Source organism: Fusarium keratoplasticum, chromosome 7 (assembly GCF_025433545.1).
Source record: "Fusarium keratoplasticum isolate Fu6.1 chromosome 7, whole genome shotgun sequence".
Classification (NCBI taxonomy): Eukaryota; Fungi; Ascomycota; class Sordariomycetes; order Hypocreales; family Nectriaceae; genus Fusarium; species Fusarium keratoplasticum.
Window position 1 is genome coordinate 928,042 of NC_070535.1, and position 15,139 is coordinate 943,180.

Here is a 15,139-nt window from a genome sequence, read left to right on the forward strand (position 1 = left end):
GGCATTGTCGATGGGCAGGATCATCCAGAGTGTTGGGACTGTCGATCAGAGGGCAAATAGGTGGTACGTAAGTTTGAGGCCAAGTCGTGGCTGTGTGTCTCTTAGTGCCGAGCAGAAGTGCGGGTCTGGGAATTAGGTACTATAAAGTGGGCAAGGGATCAAGAGTCCATCCATCTCAAGATCGTTTTGTTATGAGGTGAGCAAGGCATGGTCCGGTAAATGATCTGAGAGGGCATACAGCAACGAGATTATTCCTCCAGTGTCAGGAACTAGGGCAAGAGGGTATTCCAAGGCTACCAGAAGTGCCTCTCCCAGCTTCGCCAAGACCGGATCAAGGTCCAGGGTAGGCTTCGAGAAGGTAAAATACTAGAATGGTCACATGAATATATTCCTCGAGAAAAACGATACTCATACCGAGGCATGGTCTTCTAGGGCTAAGTCGGGAAATGGAAATCTAGGTTATCAGTTACATGGTTTTTGCGCCTGCAGCCATCCTGGCGTGTGTTGATGGTTATGTCGTTTGTTATAGTTGTTGAAAACTCAGTTTTGAGAGATTATATGATTGACGCCAGCAACAACAATGAAACAGCTATGGTAGTTGCTGTCCCAAATTCACACAGAGCTCGTGGGTTAGGCATAGTACATGCCGTCAATGGCCTTAGATACATTCTAACCTAAGACATAACAGATAATTACTGGGTGTCAGGAGATGCTTTACATTCATAGGTAGGGACAATGTTGATCACGTTGCAAGTAACCTCAAGAAGATTAAGGAAAGTATGTAGATTGATTAAGAAATAGTACAGAGACCTAAACCAAAGAATGACTCCTATCCAACTTTCCACCATTCGATTTCCCAGTGAAGCCCTTATGATTGCGCAATCATGAACATTAAAGGAACGACAACCCTGGCACTAATGTGTCACAAACCCTCCTTAAGTCAACTCCCGTCAGAAATTATCTATCTAGCGGATGCAGCGACGGCTTTGGAGATTCCAGCGGAAACCGGGCTGGCGGCAGAAGCAGCTGTTGCCCCTCCAGAAAGCAGTAGGACCGCAGTCGATATGGCATCCGCGGAAAACGGGGTCGTAGATCCAGCCAACTGATCGGCAGATACATCGGCCGTTTCCAAAGTAGGCACCGAGACCACAGTTCTGGGGGATGATGCGAGGCTTCAACTTCATCTTGTCGGACTTGTAGTCGTCGTCGTAGTCATCATCATCGTCGTAATCATCGTAGTCGTCGTCGTCGTCGTCGTCGTCGTCGTAGTCCCCTCCGCGGACCTTCAACTTCCGCTTCTTATCATCGTCATCATCACCATCACCATCACCATCACCATCATCATCATCGTCGTCGTCGTCGTCGTCGTCGTCATCTCCATCATCGTCATCGTCACGACGGACCTTTCTGGAGTAATAATCATCGTCGTAGTCATCGTCATCATCATCATCATCGTCACGGACTTTGACCTTGAAGCGATATCCGTCATCATAGCCATCGTCGTAGTCGTCACCACGAACGGCAAGCTTTGAATGCTTGGTGTTGGGACTAGGAAGAGCCGAGACAGAAGTCATCGCCAGTAAGGCGTTGACAAGAACGGCGTTGAGAAGCATAATGAAGGTGATGAAAGATTGAGAGGGGCTGATGTGCGTTGTGTATGTGATGAGGATGGTTTGTGATTGTCTGATGAAAGCGTTGAAGTGTTGATGAGATGAGATTGTTTCCTATGCCGTTCAACGACCCCCTTATATAGATGTTTCTGTCTCTCATCTTCCCAAAGAACTTCTCGCGAGAAGGTCCGCCAGACAAGCTGTCAACAAGATTGATTGACAACCAACGGAACGGAGCTTCCCTCTGCAACTCCCCGGAGCGGTCGGCTGCTGACTGGCTTGAACGGATATCGTATCAATGATAAAAAATGATGGTGATGGCGGGAGGTACTTGCCGTGCCGTGGACCCGCTGGGCCTAGATGCTATCTTGGCTGCTTACAGTGACTGAACATGACGAAAGGTGAGATATACAACAATCATAGACACTAAATGGCATTTACAAGAGGTCAAGAAGTTGTGTTAAGCTGTCAGCCCTTGTGTTAGCCTCTTGCGGCTGAACGGCGCGGAAGACTCCGAGCATCTTCCACTCGGAGTTTTCCCTGGCCGGTAACTTAAACCCAACACCGGCACGGAAAGATTCGAAGAGATCGGACGCTAATTTCTTAGGTCCCGGACCTTATTAGAGTGATGGGCAATCGAATTGCCGTCTTAATCAGTAATCAGCTTGCGTCATGCTTATTCGAGCTCCTTTCTTGTTACAATCCATGATTCACTACAGTATCTACAGTATCTACGAAAGGAAACATCCTTGATTCCATCACAACTAATGCTAAGTCAAATGTAACATCCCCACACTGCCACCAAGGAGTGTTCCGTCACTGCCGAGCTAAAATCTCAACCAGGATGTCCAGTAATCCACCAAGCTCCCTCAGCTCCATGCCAACGTTACGAAATGTAGTACAGTGCATTGCCATCCCAAACTCCAACAGTTCGAAAGCATTCACAAACCACTGTATCCGATTTGAGTGCCCCTCTTTCGTTCTAGCCCTTCCAGCTGTGACGGCCTGAATCCTTATCTCCGTCCTTGTCATAGCGCTCACCAAAGTCCGATGCACAACTTCTGAGATCAAGATTTGCATGTCCTCCCTTGATTCGAAACTACTGCAAATGGTGGCGCTGACGCCGTCCCCCTTAACTCCAACGCATTGTTTTTAATCCTTACACAAGAATCATTCTTCATGCTCAGGGAGAATGGGTGATAGTATCGTAACAGAGGGCCATAGGTAATGCTCAGAAACGAACTGGCGCGGTATCGAGAGATACCAAAGGAATGGGCAAGGGCAGGTTTTATGGAATAGAAACATGAATGTCACCTGCAGTTTTGCCTACAGACTCACTTCGGCCAATTTCTTCCCAAGTATGATGGCTTGAGCAAAATTATATTACACGTATCTATCTGTGCAGATGTTTGTTATCTCCCAGTTATCATCGCGACGTCGTCCGCAATGAGACATATTCTGGAAGCCCGTGTCGTGGTCCTAGAGACCTAGACTGCTTGTATCGGTTATCGATTTTCGGGCCCTATGGAGATGCTCAATGAGAGGGCTGTCTAAGTTACGAGATTATCCCAGCCAAGAAGCCCGATTGGGCATGGGTATTCGTGGGGCGTGTCCCAGCTCCTGCGGTGCCAGTGACTACTATATCAGTGGTCATGGGTGACGCTGTTTACTGTGTCGACAAAGGTGATTGAAGAATAATAGTCCCCAAAGAACTCATTTGATGCATCTTCTCGCACCTCTGCTTCATTAACATACTCCTATTCCTCCAGAACCACTTCGACAAGTCGCCGGTCACGGGCGTAAAAAGCCGTGGGTTCCTTGTTAGGTGTAGACGATTCTTCCCCAGCCATAGCTTGCTTGCGTCTGATGTTATAGTCTACGAGCCAGATGTATGACGACGCGCCAAGAGCCATAACCATTCGACTGAATGTCTCGACGATGGGAAGTCTTTCATATTTGTTGATGTGCCCTCCCAGCTGAAGCCCCCATTCCGGCTTGAATTCCAATGCGATGTTCAGGCGCCCATGGAATCTCCATATCGAGGCTCCGAGTGGGATTTCCCCGGGAAACTGTTCCCAATCAATTGTTGCTGGGTCTTCGAGTTGAAACAGAAATAGATCTTGGTAAGGGAGAACAGTGAAATAGTGAGAGTTCCCATCATGGTCCTTATAGTACCCTGTTGCCAGGGCATCTGGTTTATTTTGGGGTTGCATGCGATTAATCTTCTCACGCGACGCGCGCTGACTCTTGGATCTATGCTCCATAACGCGCCTTGACTCTTTGCAGACAGTCCACAACCCCCCGTCAACGAGGTAAGCTGATGAGTTGTTGTCGTTGCGATCCGGTATAGCAATGCCGTAGTTGTTATGGCGATAGTAATCATCAAAAGAGACGTCCATTGCGTTGTTCAAGTAGGGTTCTGTCTCGGGATCGTACAACTTGAATATCTGCACCCCTGGACGGGATAGTCGGACAGCTAGATTCCAAATCTGGTCTCTCAGCTCCCAGGGCAGTTCGGCAAAGCGGTGAAATGTACCCTCCATCGTGAGTGACTGGAGCAAAGAGATGGAGGTTTCCGTTGGTGAGGTAGTAGATACTAGAGGACCGCGGTTCTCGAGTTTCTGTGTGATAAAGAGAATTGACAAGTGAAGCCGGGTGGACTACTTCGTTTCCAGAGCGAGTATTTATGAGACTTGAGGAGATAGACTTTAGGTTGGGTAGTGGATAATGACTCATAGTCCAACAACTGCCCATCGAAATAAACACGAAAATAAACTCAATATCGTATTACGCCGGAAGCTTCTATCTAAAGGCGCCAATATCACTGAAGAGGAGGTACAAAGCGGACCATGCTTGTGCGAATAAAATGTTCTACTGCGCTAGTTACTACCCCGTTCTTTCACGTTTCTGTTCGCAAGCCCCAAGATTGTGACATGACTAGTCCCCAACCCCTTCCCCCCCTGATGCCGGCTTCCACAAAACCCCTTACAGCTCATAACCCAGCTTGAGAGAGCGAATATGAATGCCCTCCTTGGATGCAAGCTTGACTCCAATGCGCACCGCAATCGCGTCCCCAGTGCAGGTGCGGACATGGTCATCCTCCTCCTCGAGTGGAAACCTCCACTCCCAGGTTCGTCTATCATTCGGGACGGTATCCGGGCCCTTGGCGTTCACAGCTGGAAGGGTATCACAGCCGATAGCAACACGGGCTTCAATGTCCTTGATGGCGTTCCCAACCTTGACACAGCGCAGCCAGGCCTTGGTCCATTCCACTGTCAGGTCCGAGTCGAGAACGATTTCCTGACAGTAGAATAGAGCATGGAGCTGAATTTCTTCCTCCCCATCGTTGAAAATTGCGATTTCGCCGACGTTGTCGTCGGGGTATGTGACTCGGTATTGTGCGCCTTTGTCTGGGGAGCTGACGCGGCAGCTCGCTCCTAGCAAAGTGACAGACCTCATGCCTTGGTCGTGCTTGAGGATGGTTAGCCCTGGTAGAGTTTGGATCCATTGAAGGAGGAATGCCATTTTGGGTAAAGGAACAAAGGGGAGCTCACTAGATCAAGGTTTGTTGATTGTGGAAAAACTTCCAAGTGCGTAGGTAGGTGTTGAGATGTTGGTGATTGATGGTAGAGTGCTTGAAGGGCTTGGAATTAAAGGATGCGAGCTCGCAGACAATGTTGAGAGTTCTAAAAAAGACATTGGAATCGAAGGGCACGAGATGGGTATTTGTATGTCAATCGCTAGAGCAAAGCGAGCCCAACACCATCATCATTGTACAAAATCGTCATCAATCTGCCCAGTCTTGGCCTGAGGCCCGGTCGTTGGTATTCCCTCGTTGAGGCCTCACTGACTGCATACTCGTGAACTGAACGAGGCGTTTACCCATTGGCGCCCATTTATAGGGGTTTGCAGGGAATCCGGTTGTAAGACCATCCATATGACGTGGCGCAGGGTTGGAGAGAACTTGGGCGTCAACATCGCCACAAGAGATAACAGTATTACGATGTGTGCCTGTCGGGAGCATGGATTGCCTGTGTAACATAGAGGCGCCTTTTGCCAGTGGTTATCGTCGCTTCACTGTCTTTGGGCAGCCAGTAATTGTCTTGTCAACCCAACAGCATTGGCCAATAAGAAGACGATTTTCCGGGTAAACAATGGACTTGACGAAATCCGAGGTGTTACCTTTATCTATCTAGATCTCATAGATTGCTGAGATTGGTGTCTTTAGGCATTGGGTTTTAATGTCGGCATGTGTCCACAACGATGCTCTTTGACGTTGTGGTTGGGGGCTGCTTTGAAGGCTTCACCAAGTTCCCAATGGCACACGCAAGACTTGATCTCAAAAATGACGATTGACTTGAATGTCAACCCACAGATAAGGAGGAAATCAGGCTACGTACACATGGCTGGTCCAGTATCCAAACACCATCTTGCCTTGTCGCTGATTCAATGCCGGCCCCATAACACCAATCGTTCGTTCAACGCCATATCTCAACATGAGATGCATCTCCGCCTTACTCGCTCGGGCGAGGACAGACAGGAGTTGAAGAAATGGGTATGGCTCACCACAGAGCCACGATATGAGTTTCAGGAACTCGATCAAAAAGTCCAGGACAAAAGAGAACTCATACTGGGGCCATGCGCTGTCCAACTTCAACAGCACATGGCAGATGCGCCAAAATCTACTAATCATCATATGGTAGTGTAGTTTTTGCATGTCCTTGGAAGCATCAGGCCAGAGTGATACCAAAATGCGCAGCTCCAGATGGGCTTTCTTTATCCCATTGACAAACTTTTTCATGCATCCGCCCCTGAAGTACCCTTCAGAGCTTTTGTAAAGGTCAGCGATTCCCTGCCAACTGAGACAATAGTCTTCCTCAAATCTGGGGCGAATCAAATCCCTGTGGTTGAACCTTGGCGTGGAATCCTGGAATACGGGATAGACGAATCGATCCACGGAATACAGAACAAGCTCATGGGATTGATATGCAGCGGCTGTTGAGAGACTGTAGGCGGCAGGACCCTGACCGGATGGGTCTCCAGGGCAGACTTGACTCTGATACCTGCGTCCTTTGCGCGTCCGGACAGGTTGGGTCGAAGCGTTCCGTCTTGCCTGTGTGCCAGATTTCCGATAGGTAGATAAACCCCACTGCTGAATCCGAGTTCGGCAAGTTTTTTCGCTGTTAACTATGTTAGGAAGGATCGAAAAAGCGCTGTCAAGGCGGAAACATACGTTACAGCGAGTCCATACTGGGTGCGAAGTGTGTTGACCAGGCCCTTCAGGTGACGCGCCTGATGGAGCCAGATTCGGGTGATAGTTGGTCGGAGCCTCTCCCACTCGGCCTGAGTTGGTGCCTTGCGGCAGGTGACCGAATGCACCGAGGTCATTGGGGCCGGGAACATCGTCGGGCTGTAGGCAAGAGAATAGACGCAAATCAAGTTGGGATGGAGATGAAAGCTGAGGGTTTGGAGAGTTTACCTCGAGAGAGGGTTGTGCGAAACACCTCTTCGCTCTGCCAATATCAATGCACACCGCAATGTTAATAAGTACATAGAGTAGGACCTGTATATGGAATTTTCACAAGTAGTTTTTATCAGCAGGCTGTCCTTTTCCAATTTGCTCTTGGCTACGCCATTCCCCACACACATGAACAGAGGTATTGGACAAGCCGAAATGCCCATGCAGAAACCGCCTCGTTTAATGCAGGCTTTGCTTGAACCGATCAGAGCCCGTTAGACCGAGAACCCAAATCAAGTAATCAGTTGCTGATCTAGGCAGACTATCTAATAGTAGTTGATACTGAAATGCCCTCGCATATGTGGCGTAAGAGGGGTGATGGTGCCACTGTGCGCAAGTGAGTTGGCCTCAAACGCCATCCATAGAATGGGATGGAAACGGCAATGAGAGTCTGATATGTCTTGGTGACATTTGATTGTAACTATCTGGCCCCAATGGCATAAATAGGGCTGTGATTCTTCCCGAATGTCGAACAGAACAGCAACGATCAGACAAGACACCACAAGTCTCACGCCAACCTGAGCTACGAATCTTTTTTGATACCTCTTTTTCAGTCACCCAAAACCCAATTCCACCATATCTGGAGCCTCACACTCAAACATGGCATTTTTGACCCAACTTTCAGACTCGTACGCAGAAGTCTTTGATGCCATCGACAGCCTCCGAGATGCAGGTATCCGGAGCGAGCTCATCCCGAAGCTCGTTGTCATCGGAGACCAGAACAGCGGCAAGAGTTCCGTGCTCGAGGCCATCTGCAATATACCCTTCCCAGTCAAAGAGGGTCTCTGTACCCGATTTCCCACCGAAGTGGTCCAACGCAAGTCGAGCGAGGAGTCGATGACCGTGACCATCGTCACCGGAGATGGCGCTGTGGGGAACAGCGTTCTTGCGCGGTTCTCGAGGCAGCTTTCCTTGGACGACTCAGAGGGCTTGGCTGCTGCGATTGAGGAGGCATCCTCTCTAATCATGGATCACCCTCCAGGCTCAACTGAAAAGAGACATTTCAGTGGCAAGGTACTCAAGATCACAGTATCAGGTCCTGAGAGATACCCACTCACCATCGTCGACCTTCCCGGGCTTTTTTACTCATCTACGAGCGGCCAGAATCAAGACGACAAAGTTTTTGTGAACAACATGGTGCAGAAATACATCAAGGAGCCACGCAACGCCCTCCTCCCTGTTCTCAGCGCCAGTGACGCGTGGACGAACATGCTCATCCCTCAGCAGATCAAGGAGACCCATGCGGATTCCGACGGCAAGAGGAGCCTTGGGATAATCACTAAGCTCGACAAGTTATGCGACCGGCAAGAACGGGAAACATGGCTCACGCTCACAAACGAGGGAGACTGGAAACCCCAGCACGGTTGGCATTTCCTCAGAAACAGAACTCACAATGAGAGAATGAGCGGACAAGATCGCGACACGATTGAGGCTGAATTCTTCAGAGAGAATCTCCTAACGACGGACGAAGAGTGCAAGGGAATTGCGCATTTGCGACCAAGACTCAGCACATTCCTGGCAAGTCAGATCCAACGGCACCTTGACAGTCTTATCGTCGAAATTAAAGGACAAAGAGACCATCTCAACCGTAAAGTCAACCTCCTGGGTAAGGGGAGGACATCGGAGCAAGTGCAGCGTGACTATTTGGCACGCATGGCCGGAGATTTCCAAACGTTATGTTGCAGCGCTGTCAATGGTCACTACGGGGAGGGAACCGTGCCAGTTCGACTACAAACCTTTTTCAACGACCCGAAAGACCCAGGAGGCCTCAGCCAAAGGAGCCAGGATAAGCGACTACAAGCCGTGGTGAGGGTTATGAATCTGTTGTTCAACTCTGCAATGAAGGAGAAAGGGAAGCTTACGAAAGTTTCGGAACCCGACTCCAATGACGAATCTGTGAGCGACACTACCAGCGATACTACCGACGACATTGCCGGCGACGGTTTTGTTCTAAAAAGAGGCCGGAAGAATGTTAGATTTGAAAACCCAGAAGATCCCAATGGTCACGGCAATGAGGCTGACAATGAGTAGGGACATGAAGAAGAATCTGAAAGCAAACTCAAAGGAGAATATGACGATGGTGAAGACGACCAGTATCGAGGGCACCTAAATTGGGAGATCTTACGTCCAGAAACCTATCAAGATTACGAGTCTTTCGACGAGCCCTATCAAGAGAGTTACGAGAGTTTCAAAGAGAGAGTGATGGATATGGCGGCCAAATGGAGGGGGACGGAAAGTTTGGACGAGGTCAACCCGGCTATGATTTCCCGCCTTTTTCGCCAGGAAACTTCTCGATGGGAGGCCATATCTAGTCGTCACCTGGAGCTTGTGTGGGGGGCCATTGATCGGTTTGTGCATTTGGCGCTGCAGCATTCCATTCAGCCTTCGCTTCTTCCATACCTCAAGCGGTACATCATCAACGGTCGCCTGGAAAAGCTTCGTCACAGCGCAGAGGAGAAGTTGGAGGAGCTTCTACGATGCCATAACGGGATGAATCCTGCTTTCCATGATTTCATGTGTGAGCTAGGGGATAACCCCCAAGAATCTAGCAGAGATCCGCCATCGCAAGTTATCGGCGAGAAGGTCCGAGAACAATGTGAGAATGCCCTTTCATCGGAAGTCATGGAGAATATCGTCCGAACAGCTTTCACTTCTGCCGGGCTAAGCACTCCCCAAAGTGCACTGGCCAATATCTTGCTAGACAAGGTCAAAGAAACCATCCTGGAGCCTGCAGTCAAAGACGGTGGCCAAGACCAGCCAGATGTCTCCAAGCAACCTGGCCCTCAGGAGATTGCGGTACGTCGTGCTATTTCGACAATGGATAACTACTACAAGGTACGTGATGAATAATGCCACCCCTATGTGATTGATTCTCACAAGCAATTAGTTGTCTTCCTTATCTTTTGTGCTGTATGTCAATGCTCTGGTGATCCAGAGCGGTCTGCTGGAGAAGCTCCCATACGAGATTTTCACCCATGATATAATCTCAGAGCAAGATGCAGATACAATCTCAAAAATTGCCGGCGAGAAGGAACATGAGATCAAGAAGCGCACTGAATGCGAGAAAAAGCTGGCTATCTTGACGAAAGCACTCACCTGTCTGGAGGACTTCCAAGCCAAGTTTTCTGGACCGGCTGTTTGGTGATAGACTTGGTTGAGGTATTATGCTTTGAAGGTATTCCTGATAATCCTTTGCTGCTCTTTATTGTCTTTCTTCTAGTACTGCTACTTAGATAAGTGAACAATGACTTTGAACAACTCCTGTTTCTAGACTCCCTTAGCTACCCGGTAGCCGCACGCGAGCCTGTGGAAACTGCCTTGTTTAATGCCATGTCAGACGTTAGTGCGAGGATGAAATTGTGCAACTATTGTTGATTTTAGTGGTCGACCGTTCATCCTGAAATGTCGTCGCCTGTATGGTGGTTTAGGTGTCAGGGCTGGTCCTATAATAGGATGCAAACAAGAACGACGGTGAGCTGCCAAGCGAGCAAGGTATTAATGTAGGGCTGATCCTGTCTGACAGCAAAAGAGCAGACGCCACCTCAACCCCCTGGAGCCTACTCTGTCTTGGGCGACCAGCCCGAGCAGCTAAGTCCGGGGTCCGCGGTCCATCACTAACCCACTGGCAAGGGTCAAAGCCCAAGCCCAGCAGCGTTCGATCCTTATCTGCGCGAATGTCGCTGTGCCATGCCGGACCCAGCAGGGATCTATACGAATTATGGCAGTGTCCTTGACGAAATTCTTTTTCGAATGCCAAAGCAGAGTCACACTGAGCCCCCAGCAAGATCAGATAGCGCTCGGTACAGAACGAGAGCACTCATTCAGCCAGAGAAGAATGAAACAGTGCTGATTTCAACCCTACTCTCTCTAATTGCGAGTCCCGGAAAAGACTGAGAGCTACCTGCGCTCTCGGACAGCGCTCATCGGATGATGGAACCCTTGCAGCTGCTAAGCAAAGGATTGCAGCAGGGGTAAAGCTGAAAGATCAGGGTACTTTCTTCTCCATAATAGGCTCGCGCTTGAAGAAGGTATCAGATGTCTCTTGCCACTAATCGCCAAGTCCCCTGTTAACAACTTCACAAATCACAGTGGAGCATTTTGCCCTGTGAGCCTTGGCCAGCTGCGGGCTGACATCGTATGGAGAAGAACATCACCTTTAATAGGTATCTGAAACAGCTGTGCCTTGAAGGAACATGAAGGACTGTAGGCAGGCAGGCTGAGCACCGTGAAAAATAAAATACCTGATGTCCCTCTTTTAATGCTGGTTTTGTCTCCCAAATCCCAGCCGACCTCTGCGGAATCTTGCCATAATTCTCACCTGGAAAACAGGTCTAATTCTTTTTTGTGCTTCGAGGTCGATCAAGATGGCTGTACTGTTGCACCCTCAAAAGCGGGAGGGGCCCAGTGCAGATGATTCAACCTTTTGGTCAGAATTCCTGGAGACACGAACCGAAATGACCTCACTTATCCCGACGGCCCCCCCGAAACCGCAAGACAATGTGGTCGGCTCCTACATGAACAGTGGTGGAACCGGTATCTCTTCCCGGAATGCTCCTTTCGACACCGAGACGACGAACTGACGGTTGCGTTATAGTGCACTCTTTCATGTGCCGGGAGGATTCGAGTTTCTGGACGGGTCTCAGGGTTGCTGGCGACACTCGGACATTCGCGCGCTGCGATAAAAGCTGGGAATGGATTGCTACTGAATGCAACGACAACGGCTATGTGCAATTCACCAACGTGATAGAGAATACATCAGGGACGAACTCTTGGTAGGCCCCGTCTTTGGACTTTGGCTTCGCTCCGCTTGGCTAATATCTGACCTCAGCGGCGGCGATTATTGCACAACGCTCACCGTATACGACTCCAACGAGGAGGGCGAAAAAGGAGCCCAGTACATGATCGATTGCAAGACGTTTCTACAACCCCCAGGCAGCGACAAACCCTATACCAAGTTTTACCGCGAGTACAGAACAGACCGTAAGAAGAGTTTTGCGTACCTTAAGAGCACCCAATCCGCTGACTTGTGATCTGTAGTCACGACTACTGATTCGTCCACGGCCACCGAAGCGCCAGCAACCACCGACGACTCGACAACGGCCGGCTCGGCGACATCCTCGACTTCAAGCGAGACGGGAGAACCTGGAAATAATAGTGGGACAAAGGGTCTCAGCGGCGGTGCAATCGCCGGCATCGTAGTCGGGGCAATCGCAGGCCTTTGCCTGGTCGCCTGTGGTTTCTACATTGCCTACCGCATGGGGAGAAAGCATCGTCATGACGCAGAGAAGTCTGACCGAGGCTTCATGGGCCTTCAGCGAAAGTTTGCAGGGGATGATATCCAAGGGCCCCGCGAAATGCCGGGCGACACCAAACACAGCGCGCCAGTGGTAGAACTCCCGGCTGAGCAGCATGTGGCCGAGATGGAAGCACCGGTAGATAAGAGGCCTTTTAACGCGAGGGCGGACGTGCAACATTAGCAATATGCTGTGGACACGACTAACTGCATTTGAAAGAGGGAGTTGGGGATGATTTGATACCATATTGATTGGTGTTGCTTCGTAATATTATATACCGATATGAAACAAAAGAACTGATGACACAGAGGCAACTGTAAGCAAATGTTGCTGATAAACATTGTTCGACCTCATCAATGTTGCTGGCCTGTATGTTCAGGAGGAACAGATCGGTGCGAGAAGGAGCCAACAAGATAGACACTAGTGGCCTGTTATATGCCCTTGTACATACCATTGTACCCTATAACACCTTGCCGGGGAACCTTTGCTACGAAGCCTCGGCAAATCTAAGTACCTTGAGAGATACTCTCGCATGTTCTGAGGATTCCGTTGTCTGTTTGTCTAAACTAGCCCTTGAACGATGTATCGGGCAACTAGGGTTAAAATGCTGCACTCTGAGAGCGTGCCTCACAATTTAATGCAACCTTTATTGCCTGTCTCTTGCTACTGCCACCTCAGCAACTACAACAAATTCAAGACTCTTTTGTTTCTGGACTCGCGCGATAGCCTTGCCAAACTCGACATTGCCGGTAAGAAAACCACCATTCCAGCCGTTCGCCCCATGAAACCTCGAACCACGACAGATGACTACCATTTGGCGGTGTAGGCGATAGTTTGACCTCTTTCACGGAAGGACATTCTTTTAGACCCGTGAAGCCGAGGTAGAGTCTCTGAGAATAGTCCGGTATAAGCGTCGGGCCAAGCTGGTCAAGTCGAACCTGTCCGACGCATGCTTTTGTTCCATCTAGGTACGTGAACAGGAGGCCAACAATCTGGAACTGGCCCTCTCTGTGATGATAGGACGGCAATATCTCGATAATATTCTCCGTGAGAGCGGAAGACCAGTAGAACACTTCGAGCGTCCCGGATATCGGGCGAGGAGACAATGGGACTGGAAGACGTGGCTGGGAGGTCGTTGGAGCAGGGGGGAGCGACTCGAAAAGAAGGGTGCGAATCCCGCGCGGAGTGAGGTCGAAGAAGAAGTGGTTTGGAGTTCCCTCTGGAGTCGCAAGAAGAGTCCATCCATGCCTACGTAGATTGGGAAGTGACCATCCTCCCAACAACATTGTCCGTTGCTTATTTGTCTCGAAAGCCATAGCTAAATCCAACATGGAATTGTGTCCTCGCTTCCAGACTTTCGAGATGACCTCATCTCTGTGAAGGGACATATGAACCCAGACTGACTGGAACGAAGTTTCTTGATAAGGGGACAGGTCATCATCTGAATGATGAGAGTGAAAGGCAAGAGGCGTAGGTCCGCAGCGAGCTGAGTATCCAGTAGTACCCGGTGTGTTATACTGAAAGAGATCTGCTAGAAGTGGAGGCGCGTTTTCGAGGTCGCAGAACTTGCGAAGCCGTACCCGATGGTCCGGAGGCTGCGGCATAGCCCATGAAGGCTTGTTACGGGTACTGGCGGTATTCCCAAACTCGTCATGCCAAGTGATGTCGCGTAGCTTGACGCCCTAGATTGTATGGTTTAGCTGATCCTCTTAATAGCTTGTGCTAGAAAAACATACGTCACCATGTAGCTCCAAGTGGCCGCCTGGGCCCGGTCTCTTCAAGGTCTTCCACCAAATTCCGTGGACCCGTTCGGTTTCGGGGGTGGTTCTAGTGTCGGTGATTATTACTTTCACGATGCCTTGGTAATCATGGGACACATAGATGGTACTTGGCGCCCACTTGGGGCTGGCCTCTGTTGGTCTATGTACGAGAGAGCGGACATAGGTCTGGCCTTCGAAATCGACATGGAGCTCAGCGAGTGGTGCCGACAAGTTCACTGTCGTGGGAACTGGGGTGGAATCAGGGCATAGAGATTCCAGGATGGAAACCGAGTACTCTCGCAGGAGGTAGCCCGATATGTTTCGCCGCAACTCAGCGGGTAAAGGCCTCGGAAGCTTGAGCCGTGACATAAGGGAATCTTCTAGCCATCGACGTCGGGCCATATCTTGCCAGAGCGTAGGAGTACACTCGTATCGTTTAATCTCGATGCATTGCTCAACAGAAGCGGAAGAAGCCACGAGATCCCGGCATTGTATATGGCACCCAGTGGCAAGTTCGTCCCGATGGCCGTAATGGTTATCTGAGGTGTAGTATTCGATATAATCTACACCGTTTGTAAACGCCTCGTGCATTTTATACGAGAATCTCCACGAGTGGAGTCCACTTGGTGTCACTAGGCATTATTAATAACGCGCCATTTATCTGAAGCCTCATGAAAGAATTGCTCGCCTACCGATAAAGAAGTCATCTCCTTCATCAAACTTGAAACGGCAAAGGCCGCACCAAGGTCCCACGATGAAGTCCGGCATTGTTGAGGGGCGGACAGAGTCACAGGACTGGCAGCATCCAGAGGATTAGGGGTGAGGGTATAGAAGAGAGAAAACAAAACATCTACGAACAAACATCAAGGACGTCACCACCTCTTTTCTAGGCAATGCGGGGGTGCTTAAGGCCTAAGGCACTCATGTTTCAGCCCCATCTCTTGAGCCAGTGAAAGG

General features: G+C 49.8%; 4 protein-coding genes across 4 annotated transcripts; 2 read left to right on the plus strand and 2 right to left on the minus strand.

The window, feature by feature from the left end:
- Positions 1–965: 965 nt before the first annotated feature.
- Positions 966–1,613, minus strand: NCS57_00945600 (uncharacterized protein; the record flags this gene model as incomplete). The annotated part of the gene is made up of 1 exon (XM_053059231.1): positions 966–1,613. The coding sequence occupies one exon, from the start codon at positions 1,611–1,613 to the stop codon at positions 966–968; it is 648 nt and encodes a 215-aa protein (XP_052911302.1).
- Positions 1,614–4,595: 2,982 nt separating this feature from the next.
- NCS57_00945700 (uncharacterized protein) lies at positions 4,596–5,135 on the minus strand (the record flags this gene model as incomplete). Its single annotated transcript, XM_053059232.1, has 1 exon — positions 4,596–5,135. The coding sequence occupies one exon, from the start codon at positions 5,133–5,135 to the stop codon at positions 4,596–4,598; it is 540 nt and encodes a 179-aa protein (XP_052911303.1).
- Positions 5,136–7,728: 2,593 nt separating this feature from the next.
- NCS57_00945800 (uncharacterized protein) lies at positions 7,729–10,273 on the plus strand (the record flags this gene model as incomplete). The annotated part of the gene is made up of 3 exons (XM_053059233.1): positions 7,729–9,099; positions 9,160–9,963; positions 10,016–10,273. The coding sequence occupies 3 exons, from the start codon at positions 7,729–7,731 to the stop codon at positions 10,271–10,273; spliced, it is 2,433 nt and encodes an 810-aa protein (XP_052911304.1).
- Positions 10,274–11,492: 1,219 nt separating this feature from the next.
- On the plus strand, positions 11,493–12,605 carry NCS57_00945900 (uncharacterized protein; the record flags this gene model as incomplete). Its single annotated transcript, XM_053059234.1, has 4 exons — positions 11,493–11,661; positions 11,723–11,900; positions 11,957–12,108; positions 12,166–12,605. 4 exons carry the CDS (start codon positions 11,493–11,495, stop codon positions 12,603–12,605), a joined length of 939 nt encoding a protein of 312 aa, XP_052911305.1.
- Positions 12,606–15,139: the final 2,534 nt, after the last annotated feature.